The 27086-nt window shown below is 41.2% G+C and overlaps 1 protein-coding gene across 1 annotated transcript; it reads left to right on the plus strand.

The window, feature by feature from the left end:
* Lats1 (large tumor suppressor kinase 1) lies at nt 1–27086 on the plus strand. The gene is made up of 7 exons (XM_055608069.1): nt 1–483; nt 7688–7835; nt 13818–15337; nt 17344–17926; nt 21719–21901; nt 22104–22210; nt 23252–27086. Exons 1-7 carry the CDS (start codon nt 136–138, stop codon nt 23759–23761), a joined length of 3399 nt encoding a protein of 1132 aa, XP_055464044.1. The 5' UTR covers nt 1–135; the 3' UTR covers nt 23762–27086.

Here is a 27086-nt window from a genome sequence, read left to right on the forward strand (position 1 = left end):
GTCAATAACTTCAGTCATAAAGGATTTTAACGTTCCTGGGAACATCCCCTTTCACCTTTGCTCAGAAGGAAGCTCTGAGTCTGTGGCTTAGCTCCTGAAGAAGTGCCTTTCAGGAGGCCACATACAGATGCTTTCATGAAGAGGGGTGAAAAGCCAGAAGGGTACAGACAGATGAGGCCTAAGACCTTTCCTGCCAGTAACTACCCTGGCAGCAGCCGGCAAATGCTGCAGGAAATCCGAGAATCCCTTAGGAATTTATCTAAGCCATCTGATGCCGTGAAGGCCGAGCAGAACCTAAGCAAGATGTCAACTGAAGATCCCAGGCAAGTGAGAAATCCACCCAAATTTGGCACACATCATAAAGCCTTGCAAGAAATTCGAAACTCACTACTACCATTCGCAAATGAAACAAGTTCTTCCCGAAGCCCTTCAGAAGTTAATCCACAGATGTTTCAGGATTTGCAGGCTGCTGGCTTTGATGAGGTAGGAACTTTGTTTGTTTTTTGAAACAGGGTTTCTCTGGCTCTACTGGACTCACTTTGTAGACCAGGCTGGCCTCAAACTCACAGAGATCTGCCTGTGTCTGCCTCCCGAGTGCTGGGATTAAAGCTGTATGCCACCACTGCTCAGCTGAGGTAAGAACTTTTCTAGACAAAACAAAACACCCAAATAGTTCTTCTTGTCCTATGAGACAAACACCTTTCAGGAGAGCTCATACAGAAGTATTCCTTTGAGAAGACTCAACTGTGCATACAGATTTATGTGTTCCATTAATAAAGAATGCTGTATTTACAACCCTACTAATTAGTATAACAAAATGATTGTTATTTCTTTAGTTTCTTCTCTGCTAGTCCTAAATCCTGGAATTTCTATAGGTGAGGTCATGAAACCAGAGTAGAGGTACAGTTGAAAGTCACAGTGAAGACAGGGCCAGGGGAACCCTTTGAAATATAACATTGTAGTCTTAGTTGGTGCTGGAAAAGTAACAGCTCCAAGGATATGAAGTCTAGATTTGCCATAGGGGGAGAGATACAGTAACCAAGCTGTATAGTCCTATCTTTCCGCCCAGTTTTAAATCCCCAAACTATTAAATGTTAGTTCAGACTAACAAACCAAGTCTTTACTGTGTACTCTAGAGCTCCTTGTGAGACCTCTTCATAACAGTTCATCACATTTTATCCAGATTATTAATAAAATTTGTTTCTCACAGCACTATAGTTTGTGGCTGACTGTTTTAGGGGCAGAAAGTATTTTAGATTAAAAATTGGCTGTGAACAGGCTGGAGAGATGGCTCACAGGTCAAGAGCACCGGCTGCACTTGCAGAGGACTCGAGTTCTGTTCCCAGCGCCACATGGAGGCTTGCAGCCATCTACAGCTCCAGTTCAGGGGGTTCCTGACACTCTTCTGGCTTCCTCAAGCAGACACGTACACGAAGGCAAATACTCATATACATAAAACAAATTAATTTTAACAATAGGATATATAAAATGTGACTAATGGTGAAGAATCAAGAGTCATAGGCCATGCTGGAGCATTTTAAGTTCTGGGATAACTGTGGGCTCTTATAAAATAAGTTTTACCTACTTTTTATTTCAGAAAGATCCAGGGCAGAGTTACCATGAGATCAAAACAGAACCAAAGCTCAGCGGTATGAAAATAAGTTCAGTGCTTAACATTGGGATCCACTCATGGTACTCTGGGCGCCTGGGGCCTTGGCAGGGCACTTCTCTGGCTGTGCCATCTATACCACGTGCAGCTTGTGCCCTAGCTTCAGGCTGGCTCCACTCTAGAGCAACTGCTGTCCTTGGCAGTCATCCCATTGTACTGGTGTCTGCAAAATCTTTGGGTCTGCACTGACGCAACTGGGCTGCCCCTACCAGACTAGGGCTCTTTTCAGGGACTCTGACCCTCTACTTGGTGCTAGCCTTCAACTTACCTCCATGATCTCTTCAAATCTTGGGGCTTCTACTTCAGCTGAGGCTACACACTCACCACTGGCTTCTCACACTGCAAAGCCTCAGCTGATCTCCATCACTCCTTCATGCCTTCAAAACCAGTACCATCTGGGAAACTTACACATTGCCGAGTGTGGCTGCTGGCACAAGGTAAAGCCTTGGCTACTTCTGGACCACAGCTTCTGTGGACTTACCCTGAAGAAACAATTACCAGAATACTTTAGCTCAGTGATGCTGGTCTCTTCTTAATCATAGCTCTTTTTGTTTGTTTGTTTTGGTTTTGGTTTGGTTTGGTTTAGTCCCAGCATTATCTTTCAGGTTCCCACAGCAATTTATAGGTTCTAATGAGCTTTTCTCAATGACTTTTCTTACCCAGAATTCCAGTCTTTCCACAGTCCTCCCAAAAACATGGACAGGTCTTGTCATAACAATATCCCATATGAACCTGGTACCAATATTCTGTTTTAGTTAGGGTTTCTTTTGCTATGATAAAACATCATTACTAAAAGCAACTTGGGGAGAAAGGGACTTATTTAACCTTAAAATTTTAAGTCTGTCTGAGAAAGCCAAAGCAGGAACTCAGGACTGGAACCTGGAGGTAGGAATCAGGGCAGAAGCTGGGGAAGAGTGTTGCTTACCGACTTGTTCCTCAGCTTTCTCGGCTTTTTTTTTTTTTTTTTTTTTTTTAAAGATTTATTTATTTACTTTTTATTATATACAGAGTTCTGCCTGCATGTGTGCCTGGGCACCAGAAGAGGGCACCAGATCTCACTATAGATGATTGTGAGCCACCATGTGCTGGCTGGGAATTGAACTCAGAACCTTTGGAAGAGCAGCCAGTGCTCTTAACCTCTGAGCCGTCTCTCCAGCCCCCAGCTTGCTTTCTTAGAGCACCCAGGACGACCTGATCAAAGTGGTGCCACCCACAGTGAGCTAGGCCCTCTTACATCATTCACCAATTGAGAAAATGCTGCTTGGACTTGCACACAGGCTAGTCTGGTAGGGGCTTTTGTCAGTTGAGGTTCTCCATCTTCCAAATGACTCTAGCTTATGTCTAAGTTGACATGAAACTAGCCAGCACAATTTATTTGCTTGTTCTTTCATTTTATTTTATTTTATTTTATTTTTTTTGAGACAGGGTCTTGTTGTGTAGTTCAGGTTACCGTGGAACTTTTGTTTAGTCCAGCCTCACCTCAAATTCATCACTCTCTTGCTTCCCAGGTGACGAGATTACAGGTGTATGCCAGTTATGCCCAACCTTTCTTATCTTTCTATGTATTTCTAAGAGTGTTTCTGGTAACTGTTGAATTAAAAGTTCAAATTTAACATTTCAAGGTTAATTTCTTCACCAGCGTAAATGTTAAATAATATTGATGCCTTTTTTCGGGGATACAAATATATAATTACTGAAGTGTATTTTTTTTTTAACATGAAAATGAAAGCATAGTTATGTGCTTTTGTGGCTTGTTTTTTGTTTTGTTTTGTTTTGTTTTGTTTTGATTTTTCAAGACAGGATTTCTCTGTGTAGCCCTGGAACTTGCTTTATGGACCAGGCTGGCCTTGAACTGACAGAGAGCCTCCTGTCTCTGCCTTCCAAGCTCTAGGATCAAAGGCGTGCGCCACCACACCCAGGGCTGTATTTTTCTATTTTCTCTTTTTTAGAAGGTTCTCTTTCACATCGGTACTAGTGCTCCGTTTTAAGTAGGGACCACTGGGTTGACATTGTTACATATGTGAACATACTTTAAACCATAGCAAAGTTCCGGCTTGTTCAGCTAGTGTAATAGAACTGGCTGTGTGATCTTATATGCCTTGTGATTACAGTGCTTGGGTGTTAGAAGTGGGGTGATCAAGCTCATCCTAAGTTTTACATCCCATTTAAGGCTACCGTGGGCTGCTTGAGATTCTGTCACAAACAAACAAAAGCCAGGGTAATACTCACCAAAGCCAAAGCTGAAATTCTAGAATATTTAACAAAAGTGTGATTCCCACAGTATTGACGAACAATAATGGGAGCCAGTTGTTGTGCCAGCTAATGTGGCACATGATGGCTAGTAGCATGGTTACAGTTTGCTTGATTTAACCAGTTGTTAAATTAAATTTGCATTTAAAGTAAGTGATTTCTTTGTATCTTATTACAAATTTTCAAAATCTGATTGGCATAAAGCATGATCACAGTGTACCTTGTCTCAGTTAGAGACTGAGTTTGATTGCTTTTAACAAAAACCCAATCAGTGATTCAGGACTGGAGAGATGGCTCAGTTAGAGAAGAGCTAGCTGCTCTTCCAGAGGATCTGGGTTCAATTTCCAGCACCTAGATGGCCCCTCAGTGGTCTGTAACTCCAGTTCCAGGGGATCTGATACCTTCTTCTGGTCTCCATGGGCACCAGGCATATCCTGGTGCATATATGGACATGCAAGCTAAACTCCTATATACACAAAATAAATAAATATTTTTTGCAAGACTGGTTCATTTTAAGTTCTTATATCATTGGCTTGGCCTCTTGAAGGTGTCAACCTGGAACTCTCATGAGTCTCTTGGATTTTACTTGGTTGCAGTTTGCTGTAGTATAGATACAGTTTCTAATGCCTAGGCATCAAGTTGCAAGGACCAGTACATAAATTAAATAACAGACTTATTCCAGAAACCCTTATTCTCCCCAAAGATCAATAATGTAATGCCCGTAACCCTTGCACCTTGGAAGGCTGAGGCAAGATGATCACAAGTCCAAGGCCAGCCTGGGCTACAGAGTGAAATGCTGTTCCCCCAACTCACACACTCCAGAAAGAAAAATAGAAAGAGGAATGGGAACACCTCAGTGTTAGAATGCCTGTCTAGCACAAATCGGGCTGTAGGTCCAGTTCCCAGTACAAAAAGTGAAACTCAGTACCCTTTCCAAGAGAGGTTGGTCAAAGTGGGCAACAGGTTCCGGCCACCTGTCTGGTTAGCTCAGGGTCATTTCTAGTCAGTCTACAAGGAAAAAGCATTTTCAGTAGTCTGTTCATTCAGCATCTTTCTAATTTATTTTTCATTGTCACTTGAAATACTAAATATTTTGGGACAAGTAAGTAGCTGCCTCCCTCTTGAAGAGTGTACCTACCGTGCTTTCCACATGATAGTGTATTGGTGATGTTTATGAGGAATTTCAAGAGTCTGCCAGCATCTGAGGCCCAGGCATTGCACTTATGTGCTTTGTATGCTTTCTTAGTTAACTCTGGAGTCAGTCTGTGAACTTGTTACACTTGGGAAGGAAGCAATATGAAGAGTTAAATCCTTAGAAAATACTCACAATTCTGAAGTGGAGCTGCTGGAACTCAACCCTGGATCAGTCTGATTCCAGATGTCTTGGGGCAGGAGAGATAGTAAAGCGCTTAAATGCACTGGCTGCGCTTCCATACAACCTGTGTTTGATTCTCCGCACTCACATGGTGGTTTACAGCCATCTGTAACTCCAGTTCCAGGGGATCTGACAGTCTCTTCTGCCTTCTGCAAGCACCAGGCACTCATGTGATACATAGACATACAAACATTTTAATAATAATAACAATAGTAACAACAACAACAGCGGCTTGGAGAGATGGCTCAGTGTTTAAGAGCACTGGATGCTCTTCAGGGGACCTGGGTTCAATTCCCAGTACCCACATGGCAGCTCACAACTGTCCATAACTCCAGTTCCAAGGGCTCTGACACCCTGACACAGACACACATGCAAGCAAAACACCAGTATACATAAAATAAAAATAAATAAATCATTAAAAAATTTTTAAATTACAACAAAACATGTATTTGTTTCAGCTAGTATCTAATCTAAAATTCTTCATCACAACTAGTCTGATTATTTTTCTTTCATTTATCCTGAATTTGTGTCCCTGTAATATACTTCTTTGAAATGTAAATGCAATTTTAAAATTTTTATTATTTTATGTGTATGGTTTTTGCCTACATATATGTCTATGTATCACATGCATGAAATGCCTGGGAAAGCCAGAAGGGGCATGAAATCCGCTGAGACTGGAGTTACAGACAACTGAACCAAACCGCATTTTCTAGAAGTCAGTGCTCTTAACCACTGAGCCCTTGGTCTAGCTGCTATCCCAACCCCATTCTTTTTCTTTCTTTCCTTAAGACAGGAATTCACTTTGTAGTTCTGACTGGTCTTGAATTTGCTATGTAGACCAGGCTGGCGTCATACTTAGAAAATAACCTGCCTCTGCCTCTGCCTCTGCCTCTGCCTCACTGGGAGTACAAGGGACAGGGTTTTTTTGTTTTGTTTTGTTTTATGTTTATTTATTTATTTATTTAAAGATTTTGTTGTTTGGTTGTTGGCTAGTTGCTTGGCTTGGGTTTTTTTGAGACAGGGTTTCTGTGTGTACCTATGGCTGTCCTGGAACTCACTCTATAGACCAGGCTGGCCTGTAACTTAGAAAGCTGCCTTCCACTCTGTCTTGTGTACTGGGATTAAAGGTATGTGCCACCACTGCCCAGCTTGTTATTATTTTAAATTAGTTGCATTTGTGTGTCTGAATGCATTTGTGCTCATGAATGCAGGTATCGTCTAAGGCCAGAAAAGGGCTTTGGATTTCTTAGAACTGAATTTATAGGTGGTTGTGAGCTATCTGATACAGGCATTGAGAATCATGCTCAGGTCCTCAGAAAGAGTTCTGGGATTAAAGGCTTTCACACTTTTGCTTGGCAAATGTTACCTCTTAAGAGAATAAAAACTAGTAAGGAATTCCTTTACTGTTAGACATACTGGCAAAGGTACTTAATCAAATGCTTTAATGACACAGAAAAAATCATTTCTAGAGTTTTAAAGTTTTTTTTAATTTATTTTTTATTATTTGGGTGTGTGCATGATATGGGAGCAGGCATGTGCTCTGACACACACTTAGAGGTCAGAGAACCTTATGGATTCAGTTCTCTCCTTTCATCTTTATATGGGTTCTAGAGATTGAATTCAGGTTTCCAGGCCTGTGTGGCAAGCACATTTATCTGCTGAGCATTTCCAGTATTTTTATTGGTTTTTGAAATATAATCATTGTTTATGTAAGAGTAAAAAGTAATCAAAGCCACATTGCTTTTTTTACTCCAAAAAAGTTAACATTAGAAGGAAACAGCGGTGTGCTGCATAAAGACGAAAATATTAACATTGCTGAGCTGTGAAGGTTTGTTTTCTTTCTTCAGTAGTTTGAGATTTATGGGGCTATTTCTAGTAATTACAGAGAAGACACTAATAATAGGGTTTGGGGACTGGCTAGTTGGCTCAGTAGGTAAGTTGCATGCTGACATGCCTGGTGACCTGAGCTTGTCCCTAAGATCCTTGAATAATGAAGAGAGAACGGCTTCCTGCAAGTTGTCCTCTGACTGCCACACTTACTTGGCATTCTTTTTTGGTTTGGTTTGGTTTGGTTTTGTTTTTTGTGACAGGGTTTCTCTGTGTAACCTTGACTGTCCTGGACTTTGTAGACTACGATGGCTTTGAACTCACAAAGATTCACCTGCCTCTGCCTCTGAGTGCTGGGATTACACATGTGTGCCACCACACCCAGCTTCACCTTGGCATTCTGGTACACACATGTGCACACATGCACACAAAAGAAATGAGAAAGAAATCATTAGGTTTGGAGCACTGTCTTTCATAGCTAAGAATTTCTCTTGTGCTTACTCCTTTTGTTCTTTCTTTTTGCTAATTATATTTAAATTATGTTTCTTTTTAAACTTTTGTAATAGGACATGATTATTCAAGCTCTTCAGAAAACTAATAACAGAAGCATAGAAGCAGCTGTTGAATTCATTAGTAAAATGAGTTACCAAGATCCTCGTCGAGAACAGATGGCTGCAGCAGCTGCCAGACCTATTAATGCCAGCATGAAACCAGGTGATTCATCATTTTTTTCCTTGTCTCTCTCTCTCTCTCTCTCTTTTTAAGATATAGTGTAAAACACCTGAATATGTCAAAATCTCTGGTCTTAGAAATTGCTGACATTGCCAGACATGACGGCACACCCCCGCAATATCAGCATTTGGGAGATGGAAGCTGGAGAATCAGAATCCAAGGCCAGACACAGCTACATAGTGAATTAAAAATCAGCTTGGACTACAGAAGGCCCTGTCTCAAACAAAACAAAAAACAGGAAGGAAGGAAAGGAAAGAAGAAAGGCAGGGGTATGGGGTGGAGAGACAGACTGACAAGACGCTGCTGTTAGCATCTACATTAGTCAAGGTTCTCTAGAGGAAAAGAACTGATAGAAATGAAAGGGGATACATTTAAGTTTTACTTATTTTTAAAATTTATTTAGTGTGTGTATGTGTGTGTGTGTGTGTGTGTGTATATCACATGCATTCCTGGTGCCCATTGAGGTCTGGACTCAGGGGTGATTGTGAACTACCAACCCTGTGGGTACTAGGAACTGAACCTATGTCCTCTGCAAGAACAGCAAGTAGTCTTATCCTTTGAGCCATCTCTGTAGCCACCCCCAACCAAGGGAATTTATTAATTACAGTGACTTACAAGATATGGTCTGGTTAGTCCAACAATTGCTGTCTCCTGATTGAAAGGCCAAGGGTCCAGCAGTTGTTCCATCTACTTCTTTGTTGGAATCCCAAAGAAGTAGGTTCTAATGCCAGCAAAGAAATGTCTCAGCCACAAGAGTTGAATTTGCCAACAAGAGTGAGGTTAAGCAGGCAAAAGCCAAAAGCTTCCTTTGTAATGCCAGGATCACAGGACCCTAAGAGACCACCAGGAGACAACTCGATGCACTAGCAAGAGAGCTTTATTACGAAAGCGATTGAACTCGGCACCCAAGTCTCCCTGACACAGCAGTAGAGAAGTGGGACGCCGAGCCCTGAGTGAGCAGGGTTTTTAAAGGGAAAGTCTGTGAGCAGAGGGTTTCCATGACAGCAAGCAGGGGGGCACATGTTTCCATGACAGCAAACAAGAGGGGGCACAGGCCTTGATGTTACAGGATTAGGTAAAAGTTAGAGGACAAGGTGACCTTCTCTGAATCACAATTACCTAAGGCATACAATCACAATTGCTGTTCTTCTGAACTATATCTGAAACATTGGGGAGAGTTTTCCCACCCAATTCCCAACCGATTCTCATTGATTTTTTTAAATATTTTTTTATTTAATTTTATTTTACATGCATTAGTATGAAAGTATCAGGTCCCTTGGAATTGGCGTTACAAACAGTTGTGAACTGCCATGTGGGTGCTGGGAATTGAACCCAAATCCTTTGGAAGAGCAGACAGTATGCTTAACCACTGAGCCATCTCTCCAGCCCCCCGATTCTCATTGATTATTGCCAGGGAGATTGTCTCAATTTTCAATGAAGTATTTATTCTGTGATATTTCCTGGAAGCTGTTGCTAGGAGAGTTTGTTTTCTGCCAAGTGTACATTCTGTGATATTTCCTGGTACCTGAATTCAGCTCCCAGTCAAGAAGGCTCTTTATTTCAAAATGGAGTTATATCCAGGCTAACTTAAACTCTTCACCTTCTTCCATGTCCTATTGTATGGGCTGCCATCGGGAGATGTGGCCCAGATTGAAGGTGAGTCTTCATACCTCAAATGATACAGTCAAGAAAATCCCTCACAGATGTGCCCAGGTGCTTGGGTTTTAGTTGATTCCAGATATGGTCAAGTTGACAGCTAAGATTAGTATCATAACATTTAATAAAGAGAAGGTTTAAATCTTAAGAAAATGGCATATGGGCATTCCAGGCTGGCCGTGTCCAGACTGAAACCAAAGAGTGGGTTAGAGAAATCGGCCCTTGTATGAGCAAGGGTAAAAACTGTGCGTGGTCCACAAAGACATGGCGCCAGCGTGCCCATCTCAGCCTTCTGGCGTTGGGATTGAAGACAGGCACCGTCGTGCCCTGCCCTACCTCGTTTTCATTCACATTGCTTTGAGCACTGGTTTAATGACTTTGTCTTGCTGTGTGTGTGTGTGTGTGTGTGTAAGTATATATTTGTGGTCATGTGTAGTCTCACATGTGTTTGCCTGCCAGAGACCAGAGGTGGATGTCAGGTGTCTTTCTAAGGTGTTCTTCACCCTGTATTTTGAGACAAAATCTCTCCCTAAACTTGGAGTCCACGGCTTTCCCTAGACCGCCTGGCCAGCAATCCCTGGGGACCCTTTATTTCCATCTCCTCAGGGCTTAGAGTTTAGGCTCCTGTGTATCACCCACCTTTTACATGGCTGCTGTTACAACTCCTCAGCCTGTTTAAGGGTTTTTGTGGGGTTTGTAGTTTGGTTTTTGGTGTTGGGAATTGAATTTGCAGCCTTGTACATACTAGTAAATATATGTTGTATTTACTGGTTGTTTTCAATCGTGTTTCTATTTGCCAGAGACTTACAAGAGGGTTTTTTTTTTTTTCATTTTTCCTTTCGTTCAACAGTTTTTGATTAACCACTGTTTGAGACCTTTCCTGTTAGTTGAGCATGTTCCTGGTAATTTGTAGAACTTATATTCTAGTATCAGAACCCAGACAGTCACAATACATGTGGCATTATAGTTGTGTGAGTAAAGGGGGAAGAATTACAGGAAAGAGGTTTTTGCTTTAAATCAAGAAGATCAGAGCTGGGCGTGATAGGTCACATGTATAATCCCAGCAACTCATGAGCTTGAGGCCAGCCTAGGCTACATAGGAAACCTGTCTGAAAAAACAAAATGTTGAAGATCAAGCTCAGAGAAAAACTTCCTAAGAAGTGGGTTCTTGTGTGTGTGTGTGTGGGGGGGGTGGATTGTTTTGATTTTGCTTTCTTGTTTATTTGTTTTGAGACAGAATCTTGCTGTGTCCTCAGGCTGGGCCAGAACTCATTATAGCACAGATTGCTCTGAGTTGGCAGTAGCTTCTAACTTCCCAAGTGCTGGGTTACAGGCATGAGTCATTACCACAGCTTCAGATTTCCTCTCAGAGAAGACAGGTAATGTCGCCTGGAGCCTACCCTAAGAATTTCATTTAACCTTACTAGCAGAATTCACTAATGTGTCACAGTCAGGCACAAGAAGCAGCATTAGAACTTTAGCATAGTGATTTTGGAACAGGGTACAATTTGACCCATAAAACTTGAGTAATTCATTGCTGTCCATTCATGGGACCATAATTACAGGTGGAACTGACTGAGGAGCAAAAGTGCAAACAACTCTCAGAGACATTTTTTTGTTATGACAGAATGAAGGCATTGATGAGAACAGTACAAATCAAAACTGTCTGTGGGGGAAGATCTCAGGTTTCTTCAATTTTCAGTTAATCATGAATTATTGAGACACAGGGTCTCACTATGTAGCTCTGGCTGGTCTGGAACTCTTGTGCAGACTAGGTAGGCCTTGAACTTGATCGCCTGCCTCCTCTTCTAAAGTACTTGGATTAAAGGTGTGCCTCAGTTTAATAATTTTATAAAGCACAGGAGTCGATGAAGCTGCGATGAAAGCAGTGGACATCCATCCATCTCGTAAAAATGACATAATGATTACACTTCCTAGGGTAGACCAAAAGCCAGATTGTGGGTGAGTGACAAAGTGGACCTGAACAGGATGGCTCAGGCCCGTAATCCTAGCAGTCAAGAAGCAGAGGCAGGATTGCTGCAAATCAAGGTTAACTTGGACCCTGTCTCAAAATACAAAACAAACAAACAAACAAAAGAAAAGAAAAGGGTGGGGGAGATCCCTGGGTTCAGGCCCTAGTATTTGGGAGGAGAAAAAGGAGAGGAAGAGAGGAAGGGTCTATCAGGTGAGAGAGTGTAAATATGTCCCCCAAGTAGAAATCATTTCATAAGAACTAGTTGTTTGGTTTTTGTTGTTGTTGTTGTTTTTACAGGAATTGAAAGTAAAAACAGAAACTTAATTTGGAATCCAGGTTTTTGTTTTGTTTTGGGAAAAAAAAAAGAACACCAACAAAACCTAATTTCTCCACTAAAAATATTTTTTTTGTTGTTGTTTTGAGATAAGGTCTCCAGGCTGGAGAGATGGGTTAGTGGTTAAGAATGTGTACTTTGGGGAAATAACAAAGAAATAAACATGTCAAGTATCTTAGCTAGGGTTTTATTGCTGTAAAGAGACTCCATGACCATGGTAACCTTTAATAGGCCTGGATTACAGGTTCAGAGGTTTAGTCCATAATTGTCTTGCTGGGAAGCATGGAGCACACAGGCAGATGTGATGCTGGAGATATGATGTGAGGCTAGAATTCCACATCTGGATTGGCAGGCAGCAGGAAGAGAGAAAGAACCACTGGGTCTGGTTTGAGCTTCTGAAACCTCAAAGTCCGCCCCCAGTGACACACTTTCTCCAACAAATAGTGCCACTCCCAATGAGCCTATGGAGGCCAATTTTATTCAAAGTAGCCACATCAAGATTTAAAAAAACAAAAGCAAACAAAAACCTGAAAGGAATGTGTACTGCTTTTTTGCAGAGGATCCAAGTTTGCATCCCAGTACCCAAGTCAGGTAGCTTACAGCTCTAGCTCAGGGGATTTGATACCTCTGACCGCCAAGGACTCCTGGGCTTAGGTGCACAGACACATACACATAATTAAAAATTTTGTTTAAAATAACTGGGCAGTGGTGGTACAAGCCTTTAACCCCCAAATTGGAAAGCAGAGATAGGCAGATCTCTGAGTTCGATAGCATCCTGGTCTACAGAATGAGTTCCAGGACAGTCAGGGCTACACAGAGAGAAACTCCGTCTCAAAAAATAAAAATAAATTAATAAAAAGAAAATTTGAAGATAAGATTAATAATAAAAATAAGTTTTAAAAAATAGACAAGGTCTCTATAGCCTTGGCTAGCCTCAAACTTGGTATATGCATTTTAAATTCCAGGTCATCCTGCATGTCTTAAAAGCATTCCTCCCTGACTTCTCCTCCTCAAAAAATAAAAATAAAAAAGTAAAATAAGGGCTGTTTGAACAGTTCACTGGGTGAAGACTTGCCACCAAACTGAGGAACTGAGTTTGACCACTGTGACCTATGCCGTAGGAGAGAGCAGCTCCCTTGAGTTGTTCTCTGGTGCGAATATGCTCACCCTGGCACATGGACCTCCACTCACAAACACAAAATAAGTAAGATGTAAAAAGTACAGTTTTAAGTAAAACAACTTGCTGAAATTTTATTTTATAACCTTTGAGGGTTGGGGCTAAATCAAGCTAACATATAAATTGCTTCACCTGATTGGGGAGGGGTTGATGGAATAAATTCTGCTCTCTTAGATCTGGGCTGGGGTGGTATTCTTTTGCCAGCACGTGGAAGTCTAAAGCAGGAGGTTCAAGGATTCAAAACCAGCCTGGGCTACATGGCAAACAAGACCTTGAAATAATTGATAAACTATTGTGAGCCACTTCCATGATTTTGTGTTGTGAATGTTTTTCCATACATGTATGTATATGGACCCATCTGTCTAGTGCCTGTGAAGTTCAAAAGACTGTATTGGCTCTCCGGGACCTGGAGTTACCACTGTGAGCTGCCTTGTGGGTAATGGGAACTGCTCCACAAAAGCAGCAGGCTCTCTACCACTGCGCCATTTCTCCAGCCCAAGAGTGCATTGTTAGCAACCAAATCAGTAGCATCAGAATTCTGAGACTTTGTTTTGTTTTGTTTTGTTTTTTGAGACAGGGTTTCTCTGTCCTGGACTTGCTTTGTAGACCAAGCTGTCTTCTAACTCACAGAGATCTGCCTGCCTCTGCCCCTTTGCCCCTCTCTGCACCTCTGCCCCTCTGCGCCTGTGCGCCTCTGCCTCTGCCTCTGCCTCTGCCTCCCTGAGTGCTGGGAATACAGGTGTGCGCCAATGCACCCAGCTGAGAAAAATTATTTTAAAATGAGATGTTAAAAACATGACTTCTCTCTTTTTATAATCATAGGAAATGTGCAACAATCAATTAACCGAAAACAAAGCTGGAAAGGTTCTAAAGAGTCTTTAGTTCCTCAGAGACACGGCCCACCTCTAGGAGAAAATGTGGCCTATCGTTCTGAAAGCCCCAATTCACAGGCAGATGTAGGAAGACCTCTGTCTGGATCTGGCATTGCAGCATTTGCTCAAGCTCACCCAAGCAATGGACAGAGAGTGAACCCCCCGCCACCTCCTCAAGTTAGGAGTGTTACTCCTCCACCACCTCCAAGAGGCCAGACTCCCCCTCCACGAGGCACAACTCCACCTCCTCCCTCATGGGAGCCAAACTCCCAGACAAAGCGCTATTCTGGGAGCATGGAATACGTAATTTCCAGAATCTCTCCTGTTCCACCTGGAGCATGGCAGGAGGGCTACCCACCACCACCTCTCAACACTTCTCCCATGAATCCTCCCAACCAGGGACAGAGAGGCATTAATTCTGTTCCAGTTGGCAGACAACCAATCATCATGCAAAGTACTAACAAATTTAACTTTCCTCCAGGGAGACCTGGAGCTCAGAATGGTGGTGGTCAGACTGATTTTATCATGCACCAAAGTGTTGTCCCCGCTGGTGCTGTGACACGGCAGCCACCACCTCCATATCCTCTTACCCCATCTAATGGGCAGAGCCCTTCCGCTGTACAGACAGGGGGCTCTGCTGCTCCATCGTATGCAAACGGAAACCTTCCTCAGTCGATGGTGGTGCCCAACAGGAACAGCCACAACATGGAGCTGTATAATATTAATGTCCCTGGGCTGCAGACAGCGTGGCCCCAGTCATCCTCTGCTCCTGTCCAGTCGTCCCCAGGCAGTGGGCAGGACATTCCTGCATGGCAACCCAACATACCAGTGAGGTCAAATTCTTTTAATAACCCACTGGGAAGCAGAACAAGCCACTCTGCTAATTCTCAGCCTTCGGCCACTACCGTCACTGCGATCACACCAGCTCCTATTCAACAACCCGTGAAAAGCATGCGTGTTCTGAAACCAGAGCTGCAGACGGCATTAGCCCCTACCCATCCTTCTTGGATGCCACAGCCAGTTCAGCCTGTCCAGCCTGTCCAGCCTAGCCTTTTCTCTGATGGTGCAGCTTCGAATGTGCCTGTCATCTCACCTGTTCCTGAAGCTCCAAGCTATCAAGGTCCACCACCACCTTATCCAAAACATCTGCTACACCCAACCCCATCTGTTCCTCCCTATGAGTCGGTAAATAAGCCCTGCAAAGACGATCAGCCTAGCTTACCAAAGGAGGAGGCCGGTGAGAAGAGTGTGGACGGCGTTGACTGTGGGGATAAAGAAAAGAAACAGATTACAACTTCACCTATCACTGTTCGGAAACACAAGAAAGATGAAGAACGCAGAGAGTCTCGGATTCAGAGTTACTCCCCTCAGGCCTTTAAGTTCTTTATGGAGCAGCATGTAGAAAATGTCCTGAAATCTCATCAGCAGCGTCTGCATCGGAAAAAGCAATTAGAAAATGAGATGATGCGGGTAAAACTTTTAAAATTATTTGCATACTTGATCAGATCTTTTCTTGGTATTTTAAAATATTACGCTTCAGTATTCTTGTAGCAAAATGTAATGTGTTGGCAATAATTCAAGTAAACTTTGTGAGAATTTTTAATTCTAGCATTCCAGTGACTTATTAAGTATTTCATCTACTAAAATTCCTATATGACTTTAAATTACATGCTTTATATTAAAGTATGGGATATGGGAACTGGAACAAGGGTTAATTTCTAGGGTTTTGGTTTTTGGGTTTTTTGTTGCGGTTTGGTTTGACTTTGGTTTTGGTTGTTTTTGTTTGTTTGTTTGTTTGTTTGATTTTTCAAGACAAAGTTTCACTGTGTAGTCCTGGCTCTGTAGACCAGGCTGCCCTTGAACTCACAGAGATCTACCTGCCTCTGCCTCCCGAATGCTGGGATTAAATTTAAAATTGTTTGAAGGAGATCGGAGCACTGAGCGCTTCTTCAGACTGGTGTGCACTCTGCGCCCATGTAGATGTCTTTGGTAGGTGATGGTAGAGCCATCACATCATGGGTATATTATATGCTCAGAATGCAGAGCTTTGAATCCTTCCCCTTCTACATATACCACTTAAAGTATAAGAAGATTCTGCTTCTCAGGATGAAAGAGCTAGAAAATGAGCATTTCCTGTCTCACTTTATAGTTCAATGCACTGTTTCCTTACTATAAATAATTATGTTAAGTGAGAAATGCCATAAATTCTCTTACTCGTATTGTTCTTAGAATTTCTTACTAAAGTCTGTCTATGTATTTTCTTAGTTTATTTTTCCCTTTTCCTCTTCACTTTCACTAATAGCTGACTTAAACTTTCATGGTGTTGGAAGCTTTGCTGACTTCTGTAGTCTCCATTACTGTGTAGGCAAGTAAGATTTTAAGAGAAAGAGTTCTGTACTAAGTCTGGCATGCTACCACTCTGAAAAGACTGCATGGAAATGCACACCCTAACAGAAGCATGAGATTGCTGTATTGAAATTAGCTCTGCATTTCTAAAACTGGACTCTACTTTTCTAAGACTTTTCCTGTGAACTTTAGTGAATTCTTTATTAGCCAAAGAAACCCCCTGTCTTCTAAGTTCAGGTATCCTGTCGATGCTTAGAAGTTGACCTTTGTGTTTATCTGTTGTTTGATAATGCCCTTATTCACAATAACTTTAAAAACTATTTTGGAATATCTAAAAGATAAGAAGCACATTGTCCCTTGTTAGAGATGGACTTCTCGGAGTCTTATCTTTATGCTGTGCTCTAAGAAAGAAAATGAAGATTACCATGACCTTTTTTCTGCCCCCACCCACCCACCCTCTGAGAACATGTAGAGGTCAGAGGAAGGAGTTGGTTCTGTCCCCCATGTGGGTCCTAGGAATCAAACTGGGAGAGTCAGACTTGGCCATGGGTGCCTTTACCAGCTGAACCAATTGTTAGTTTTTTTTCTTTCATTCTTTGCTTGCTTCCTTCCTTCCTTTCCTTTCTTCTTGTTTTCTTTCATTTTGTCTTTAAGAATGATTGCACCTGGAGTGAAAGAATTTTCTTCTGTAAAAGATAAAATCGGGGAAATATCTGAGGCCTACACATTCTAAAGAAAGGGTTTAGTGATGGCATTCTGTTCCTGCGAACTGGGAACATGCATGGAGGGAGTTGAGAGTGCATGTTGACAGACACGTTTTAGTGTGTGTTGGGAAGCTCTTCCGGGAGTGCTTTAGAGAGGGACGGAAGCCTGACTGTTGATAGCCTCTTCCTTCTTCTTGCTCTCCACGGCAGAGTGTGTACATAGACTCCTCACCTTGTGCATTTGTTCACTGTCTCTAAAGCTTGACTTTGATCATTAATTTTTCTCTGGAATACGTCCTAGAATTCTAACATGCTTTATTAAAAATCTATGCATTTAACTTTAAAAAAATATGCCTGACTTGTTCTTAAGCTGTGTCTTACTATTCAATATCATTTTCTTATTTAACCTCTAGTTTGTTTACCTAGGTTGGATTATCTCAAGATGCCCAGGATCAAATGAGAAAGATGCTTTGCCAGAAAGAGTCTAACTATATTCGTCTTAAAAGGGCTAAAATGGACAAGTCAATGTTTGTGAAGATAAAGACATTAGGAATAGGAGCATTTGGTGAAGTGTGTCTAGCAAGAAAAGTCGATACTAAAGCTTTGTATGCAACAAAAACTCTGCGAAAGAAAGATGTTCTGCTTCGAAATCAAGTGGCTCATGTTAAAGCGGAGAGAGACATTCTAGCAGAAGCTGACAATGAGTGGGTGGTTCGCTTGTACTACTCGTTCCAGGATAAGGACAATTTGTACTTTGTGATGGACTACATTCCTGGGGGTGATATGATGAGCCTATTGATTAGAATGGGCATCTTTCCAGAAAATCTGGCACGATTCTACATAGCAGAACTTACCTGTGCAGTTGAAAGTGTTCACAAAATGGGTTTTATTCATAGAGATATTAAGCCTGATAACATTTTGATTGACCGTGATGGTCATATTAAATTGACTGACTTTGGTCTGTGCACTGGCTTCAGATGGACACATGATTCCAAGTACTACCAGAGTGGTAAGTGAGCTTGCAAATTTCATTTCACTCACCGTAATATAACTTACTTATGTAGTACAATTTAAGATGGCTTCAACCCTGAGACCAGTGGACACAGTTTGTTTCTTAACTCTCTTATTAAATTTAGGTGAGTTCCTTAAGCTTGTACGTTTGTAAAGTTAAAGAGTGTATAAGGTTACTTCTAAATATTTATTCAATCTTTTTAATTAACTACTACAAAATTTTGTCACTTCTGAAATGTGTCAGTTTTTTGAATAAAGTCTCTCTGTCCACCAAGATAACCAGTAGTTGTTAGGTGCCCTTAATTGTTGTAGTTTCCCTTCTCTCCTCTAGAGACATCCATTATTTAGAACTTTGTAATTTGTTCTTTAGTTTTCTCAGTTTTGCTGCAGTTGTTTTTTTTCCCAGGCCCCTTGCTCACTGGACAAGTACTCTACCCTGAGGTATAGCCTAACCATTTATAATTTTTATTTTGAAACAAGATCTCAGTAGGTTTCCCAGACTACAATTGAACTTATATTCGGCTCAGGCAAGCCTTCAGCTTGGATCCGTCTAGGCTGAGCTTCCTACGTAACTGTGCTGCTAGGCTGGACACCATATTTTATAGCATTGTATTTGTCAGCAACATATTAGTTCACTTTTCCTGTTCTTGAAACTATTTAAATGTAGTGCTATGTTTGCTTCTTTTGTTTTTGAGGTTTTTCCATGTTGCTGTATATTTTTGTCTTTACTGCTATTTAGAGTTACATATGACTGTCACACAACCTATTTAACCCTAAACCCATGCATATGATTCTATTTAATCTTACGACAGTGGAGCAGAATGAAGACAGGAGACTTAGGAGAAGTAACTTGTCCAAGGTCAGACAGAAGTTAAGTGTAAGGGCTAGGCTTTGAACCCAGGTTTGTCTGATTACAGGGCCCATGTTATCTCTACCAAACTGCCTCACCAAGAACCCTTCAAGCGCTAATGGAAGTGTAAGTTGCTCTAATGCTTGTTGAATACTTGCTGTATCTCGGGTGCTGTACATATGTTCTAGTTTAGTGCTTATAGCATCCTGAACATAAGTGCTGCCTTCTGTGCTCCTGTGAGCACAAGCACAGTGACTCTTTCTTTTTCATGTATTTAATTCTGAGATGGGTGCACAGGTAGCGTAGGCTAGTCTTGAACTCAACTGTCTAGCCTAGGGTGAATTCAAACTCACAGGTCTCCTGCATCAGTTTCCCATGTTCAGGGATTATAGGCATGTTCTTCCATACCCAGCACACTGAGTGGAGAGAATTAACATGTCTCCCCATTTAACTCTATTAGTTCCGATTCTCCTCAAAAGTATAAATCCTAAGCTCTGTTCCAGACTTTGTTTTCTGGAAAATGGGAGCCATATTTAATGAAAATTTCCAGGTGGCTCATTACAATTAGGTTAATTTCAGATACTGTAAGTGGTTTAAATATCCTATAATATGTTAATGATTTTCATGTCTCTCTTTCTAGAAATGGTCTCTTCCTTTTTCCACATGGATTTCAAATAGCTGTTAAAACTTAAATAACTGCCATAGTTGTGTGCTCAGTTCCATCCATTATCTGCGTTAGAACACTAGCTCTGGCCCCTGCCCGGTGCCTGAGCCCCTCTGCAGCTCCATTCTTGCTGTCCTCCGCCAGGATTCCTGGTTGGCCTGTCTCCTCCTGTTCCCCCACCCCCACCCCCGTCTGCTCTCCACAGCACAGCACCGGTGTGCTTCCTGCTACTGCCTCCAGATAACGTGTGCTCTTCTTTCTTCAGCCTTGTATCGGATCTTCTTGTTCTCTGCCTGCAGACTCTCCCAGAGCTTTTCACTGTAAATCTGTCTTGCCCTTGCATCTCTCCTGTATCACTATACTAGCCTGTCTTCTTTTGCTGTTTCTTTGTGGAAAGCCTTGTCCTGACTTTCATATGATTGAGTTCTTGCCTTGTACATTTTACTAAATGTTACTTTCTCATTAGGTCTTCCTTGCCATCCAAGCTAATGTAACTGTCAAGTCACATTTGTGTCATCTCCTGTATTGTCTTTATAGGATACTCAGTGTGTCTTCTTTTATGTCTTCTCTAGACTGCTCTTGAATACCTGGGTTCGAGTATTCTTCCTGCCTCTGCCTTTTGTAGAGCTAGGACTGCAAATCCATGCCATACCTTTTGTGTGCGTATGAGGTGCTGAGGACTGGCACCCAGGGCCTCTTCCATGTTAAACATGTTTTACTCCATGAGTCTGCCACCAAGTATACCCTTAGTACCATCATGGTCATTACAGGTTTTTTTTTTTTCATGTGTATGTACAATTCATGTGGTTATGTGCACATAGGGAGGCAGAGGTCTGTGTCAGGTATCTGCCGTGAGTATTTGAATTTTTACGTTTGTGTTTGTGTGTTATAACTGTTTATGAGTATGTACATGCCATGATGTTTGGAGATCAGAGGACAACTTGTAGGAGTTGGTTCTTTCTCTCTACCAGGTAGGTTCCAGTGATCTAGCTCAGGTCATCAGGCTTGGTGACATGCTTCTGTCCCAGCTGAATCATCTCGACAGTCCCTGTCTCTCTGCCTTCCCAGGGGTAGGGTCACAGGGTGTGAGGAATCCAAAGTCAGGTCCTTAAGCTTTTTCAGTTGTCACTTTACCATGGGAGCCTTTTAAAACAAGCAAATAAACAAAAACCCTTTATTTTGTATATGTGTGCATGTGGAAATCAAGTACAACATGCTGGAATTGCTCCTCTCCTTTACCACATAGTTCCTAATTAACTCAAATCCTGAGGACTGGCTGTGTTGCTGGGTCCTCTTGTTTTTGAGACAAACTTTCTACTACATAACTCCGGTTTCCTGGAACTCACTCTGTGGACCAGTATGGCCTTGAACTCACAGAGGTCTCCCAAGTGCTGGGATTAAGATCATGCTATAATAGCAAGGTTGAGGCCAGTCTGGGTTATGAGAGACAGTTTCCAAAAATAACCAAATTAGGGCTGGAGACATGGCTGAACAGTTAAGAATGCACACTGCTCTTACAGAGGACCCGAGCTCAGTTCCCAGAACCCATGTAGTTACATTACACCTGGCTGTATCTCCAGATCCAGGCGGACTTGCTGCTGTGGCTTCGTAGGGCACTGTGCTCATTCAAGTGCATATACCGACATGTATACACATAATTAACATCTTATAAAGGAGTAAGAATTAACAGGGGCCAGCAAAGCTGTGGTGAGATTACAGGTGTATTCCACCAAGCCAAATGATTGCAGTTCTGGGCATGGAAACCAGGGCTAGGCAAGCATTCAGCCAGCTGAGATCCACCCCAACCCCCTGTCATCACTGTGTTTCTTGTGTGTGTGTGTGTGTGTGTGTGTGTGTGTGTGTGTGTGTGTGTGTGTGTTGTGCTTCTCCCCTGCCGGTGTGTGTGAGTGAAGAATATTTATTTACTAGCACCTTTTGAATTAATAGAATTGATCAAATGTGTTTAAAAATAACCCCAGGGGGAAAAAAATAACAATATAGTTTAATGTGATACTTTCTTCTACTTACTCATCACATTGTTGTCATTTAGCATTAAATAAATTATTGAGTATTCAATTTTTCTTAGTTTAAAAACTTTTCTGTTGATGCCCCAGCATACAGGATCTCATCAGTAATAGTGATGCTGACGGTGATTTGATGTCTTTTTTGCATCAGTAAATCACAAGAAACGTATTATTAGCCTTTTACGCTGATAAGCAAACTTGGAGTTTACTTCTGTCCTCACTGCTTTCATTTAATTTTCCTTTATTGTACAGGGGATCATCCCCGGCAAGACAGCATGGACTTCAGTCATGAGTGGGGAGACCCCTCCAGCTGTCGCTGTGGGGACAGGCTGAAGCCGCTGGAGCGGAGAGCCGCACGGCAGCACCAGCGCTGTCTGGCACACTCTTTGGTTGGGACTCCCAATTACATTGCACCTGAAGTGCTACTGCGAACAGGTAACGCATTTGTTTGTTTCATAAATAAGTTCAGTGTTTTAAGTCAGCCAAACTTACACTAGGATATACCTTACTTCTTTCAGGTTTAAGATAAAAGTGTTGATTTTACATTATATATTATTGACTTAGTGCAAATGTTGTTTGAATTCTGAGCACTTTTAAAAACGTTCTTGGAATAACAATGTAACTTTGGTACCTTTAGGATATACACAGCTATGTGATTGGTGGAGTGTCGGTGTTATTCTTTTTGAAATGTTGGTGGGACAACCTCCTTTCTTGGCACAAACACCATTAGAAACACAAATGAAGGTAAGGTATAGGCCCTGCACAAAAAGTCATCAGCCCTTACACATTAGACCTCTTTATGTGCTGCAGGACTAAAACACTACCGTTCATGTATCGTCTCCAAAACACTTGACGCTGGCATTTCACATTCTTTCAGGTTTTGTTTTATTCTGAGACAGGGTCTCATTATGTTGCCCTGGGTGACCTGGAATTCACCATGTAGACTATCTGGCTTCAGCCTCAAAGAGATCTGCCACTGCGTCCAGATTTTTAAATGTTTACATATACACACTGAAATTTCTTAAGGATAGGTCCCAGTGTAAGCGTAAAATATTCACTTATATGTTAACCAGCCTGAAGGTCATGTTATATGACAGTTTTAGTGTTGTGTAGTTTCTGGCTGTTTGGGGTTTGGAGTGGTAGGATTCAGTCCAGGACCTTGGATGTGTGCTGCCACCAAGCTGTATCCCCAGCTCACTGAATTCTTTTTTGGACGCAATAAACACAAGTCAGGTATAGAGCTTCCTACTTACAACAGCATATCAACATTCAGAATTTTTGTGTTTTTAAAGTAGTTCAGATTTTGAATTTTGAGCCTAGCGTGTTGATGTACACTTTTATTTTTAGGACTTGGTAGGCAGAGGCAGATCTCTGTAAGTCCCAAGACAGCAGAGTCAAGGCTATGAGACCCTGTCTCAGAAACCAAACAAACATCCAGGCAACATTGGCATACACCTTTAATTCCCGCGCTCTGGAGGCAGAGGCAGGCTGATCTCTGTAAGTTTGAGGCTCAGCCTGGGTTATATAGAGTGAGTTCCAGAACAGCCAGGGCTACAACAGAAACACTGTCTTCAAAAACAAAAACAATAAAACAAACAACCTCACCATGAACCTTCTGAAGAGGAGAGGACAGGAGAAAATATATTCTAGCAGTGATTTACTATGACAGGTAAAATACCGTGCAAATTATTCAGAAAACCAAGTAGTTCAGTAAAACATTTGATATAACACTTGGAAAGTTATTGTTTTTCATCTTTTCCTAATTTTTAAAACTCTTCTCTAAAGGTTATCAACTGGCAAACTTCTCTCCATATCCCTCCTCAAGCTAAGCTGAGTCCTGAAGCCTCTGACCTCATTGTCAAACTTTGCCGAGGACCAGAAGACCGCCTCGGCAAGAATGGTGCTGATGAAATAAAGGCTCACCCATTTTTTAAGACCATTGACTTCTCCAGTGATCTGAGGCAGCAGTCTGCCTCGTACATCCCTAAGATCACGCACCCCACAGACACATCCAATTTTGACCCTGTCGATCCTGATAAGTTGTGGAGTGATGATAACGAGGAGGAAAATATTAGCGACACTCTGAATGGATGGTATAAAAATGGAAAGCACCCTGAACATGCTTTCTATGAGTTTACGTTTCGGAGGTTTTTTGATGACAATGGCTACCCATATAACTATCCAAAGCCTATTGAGTATGAATACATGAATTCACAAGGCTCAGAGCAACAGTCTGACGAAGATGATCAACACTCAGGCTCTGATGTAAAAAACCGTGATCTAGTCTATGTTTAATACACTAGGAGATAATTGTATGAATTTACAGAAAGGCCTGAAATGCAGGGGTTTTTGAGGTTTTGAGAAGATTATGCAAATATGACAGAGTTTGCTCTGTGTACAATATTTTATTTTCCTAAATTATGGGAAATTGTTTTAAAATGTTAATTTATTCCACTCTTTTAATTCAATAATTTAGAATAAATTGTTATAAGGAAAGTAAATTATGAACTGAGTATTATAGTCAGTTCTTGGTACTTAAAGTACCTAAAAAAAAATAGTGCTCTGTTTAAAAAGAGAAACCTGGTATCTATTTGTATATATGCTAAATAATTTTAAAATTCAAGAGTTTTTGAAGATTTTTGAAAGACAGTTTTATCTTGCTTTAACCAAATATAAAAGACATCCATATTTCCCTTATAACTTTGGTTTTAGATAACAATAAGCTTAAAAAAATAAATAAACAAAATCAAGCCATCATTTTAGAAGGTATTTCTAGGCTAATGCCAATCTGGAAGTCATGTCCTGGAATCACAAATACAGAGCAGGAACACTGTGTTACTAGAAATAATGCAGTTTACCCTTCCCTTTGCAGAAATCCTTAACCTACCATTTCTCTCTCAATTACCGGCTTTAAAAGAAGCCAGAGCACTACTAGTTTTGTTTCCACATTGGTATTAATGCTGCTTCCAGTTTTTGTTTTGTTTTGTTTTGTTTTGTTTTGTTTTGTTTTGTTTTTCTGAGACAGGGTTTCTCTATGTAGCCCTAGTTGTCCTGGACTCACTCTGTAGACCAGGCTGGCTTTGAACTCAAAGAGATCCGCCTGCCTCTGCCTCCCAAGTGCTGGGACTAAAGGCATGTACCACCACTGCCTGGCTGCTTCCAGTTTTAAAATGGAACAAAGTTGCCATAAATTGAATTTTCAAATACTGAAAAATAAGGTCTTTAATATTTTTATCTTAAAATTAGAAGAAAAATTTTCATCTCCTAAGCAAAGAAATTATTTTCAGTTTGTAAAACTTGGATTAGAATGTGTGTACTCACTAAGTAAGTACTTTTTCTAGGGGCTGAGGATATAGCTCAGTGGTAGAGCACTTGCTTAACATACACAAAGCCCTGGGTTCAGTTCCTAGCCCCCTGCCCCCTAAAGGTAGCTTTGCTGACAGTGAGCAATCTTGAACAGTGCTGCCGATGTCCCTTTCCCATTAGTGCTACAGCACAAATCATTGGCAAAGGAAAATGTGACTATTTGGCACTATTATACCTAAGAGTAGATTAATTGGTTAAAAATAATTATTAATTAACTCTTCATTGGGATGGCCATTCCTAATTAGAAGTTACAAAGCAGGTTAGGAAGGTAAGACCTCCCGAGTTATTTAAGGTTTATGTCCTATTTACATAATGTTTAGGTTCTAAGCAACAACTGTGGGTGAATAACAAAGTGCATAGTAGCGTCTTTCAGGGAGAAAAACCAGGCTGTGACCTGACCTTAGTGGGGCAGGGTATTACTTCATTTTCTTAAGGGTTACTGACACGACTCACATTATCAGACTTCATGGTTATGGATAGGGATGACATTTACCTAGCTAGTTTTCCTATAAAAGCTACTTGGTTTAAAATGGTATGTATCATAAAATTTAGCGCAAGCTATTTGGTTGAATTGGGGAGAGAAAAAAATTACTAGCATACACTTTCATGTTGAGCCTTTGGGGCCACTGGTTCTTTTTGAGATGAAGGCTTGTGAACTCTGTGCATATCAGCACACATACAGGAAGTGCTGCTTGCACTTTGAGGAGACCCTGGACGTGATAAAACCTCACAGACGGCAGGTTAAAGACCTGCGTCCTAGAAGTAAATGGCTATATTAAACTTTATTTATTGCACAGCATTTTAAATGAGCACATTTTGTAAAATAATGATCTGTCTTGTAAAGGTTTGCAGAGTGCGATGTGATGGCCCTGTGAATGCTGGTGCGACACTGACACGTTTTTAACACTATTTTGAGGGCACTGGAATGTCTTGTGTTTCTGAAGGCTTTCTGATGAGAACTGTAAGAGGATGTGCGATCGTGAGACAGTCTTTATAACATGAGGCATTTGAAGTCTGTAAAACCCTATGCAACACATACTTATTAAGGAAGTTCTGACTTGCTTCCCACATTCGTATGAAAGCCCTCTTGTTCTTTGGGCTTGTTTACTCAGATCGACATTTCATGTACTCCTGCATTATGGTGCAGTACAGTAGAAAACCAGCTTTGTCATGTTCACACTGCAGGACGGCTAAGGTGCTGTCTCTTCCTCCCACAGCCATGCTTCCTCAGGTCGCAAACACTACAAACTCTGTCATTCTACACTTGCCCCGACGGTATGAGCTTCTCACATCTGTCTGAGGCGGTATACAAGCATTTAGGATCTGTGATTTTAGTATTCTGTCCACAATTCTAATGTTTTGGAGACTCATTGGTTATTTTACTCCCTGACTCGATCCAGTTCTTCCAGCACAGAAGTGGGTGCTTTCTGAGCAAACAGTGAGAACAGCATAAAAACCTGGACACTCTTAACTGAAACGGGCAAAGACGCTATTCTCTATGCTCTCCCTTAGAATTGGCCGTCTTTTGTACTTGCCCCTGTGATGAGTATCGATAGTATTTATAAAATGTGTTCTATAACTATGTAATTGTACATACTGTTGTGTATTGTTGAGTGACGTCCTGAGGCAGGCCCTGTTGCTGTATCTGTCCTATCTTCCTATTTGTAATAGAAACTATAGAATGTATGACTAAGAAGTCACTTTGAGATTGACTTTTTTAAAAAGTTATTACCTTCTGCTGTTGAGAAGTGCAAACTGTGAGTGGAAATGTTTTATTCTGAGTTAAAACTACGTTAGAAATTAGAAACAGTGGGAGGAGTTCTTAGATATGCTGCTGCTGTTACCCAAGGTACTTCAGAAATTTTTCTCTAATAAACAAACCCCTTTGATATTTAAAGTAAAACAGTCTGTTTTTTATCTAAAATAAAGTGTAATTTGGTCAACATATTGGTATATTTGTAAAGTGCCTTAGTATATTCCTTTGCGGAGGGCACTATCCTGTTTACTTTTATATTGTATTATGTATATAAGTATTTTGTATTAAAATGGAACCAATGGCAACACTACCATTTTATAAAATAATGCTTTGCTAGAAAAAAACTTCAGCTTTGCAATATAACAACTGTTTTGCATATTTCTGAATGTAATAGGACAAATAATCAGTCTGTTTTTAATGAATCTATTTGTATTTTCCCAATCATTTCCTCTAGTGTAACCTTTCTGGGATAATAAAAAAATTCAAGACTTTTAACTA

Source organism: Psammomys obesus, unplaced genomic scaffold (assembly GCF_907164565.1).
Source record: "Psammomys obesus unplaced genomic scaffold, mPsaObe1.curated_primary_1811, whole genome shotgun sequence".
In the NCBI taxonomy this organism is placed as follows: Eukaryota; Metazoa; Chordata; class Mammalia; order Rodentia; family Muridae; genus Psammomys; species Psammomys obesus.

What these genes read in the sequence shown, in the direction of transcription:
- Lats1 (XM_055608069.1), top strand. Translation starts at nt 136, where the DNA reads ATGAAGAGGGGTGAAAAGCCAGAAGGGTACAGACAGATGAGGCCTAAG. An exon ending in TTCCAAGTACTACCAGAGTG is followed by an intron (nt 17,927 to 21,718) that starts GTAAGTGAGCTT and finishes TTTATTGTACAG; the next exon opens with GGGATCATCCCCGGCAAGAC. An exon ending in CATTAGAAACACAAATGAAG is followed by an intron (nt 22,211 to 23,251) that starts GTAAGGTATAGG and finishes TCTTCTCTAAAG; the next exon opens with GTTATCAACTGGCAAACTTC.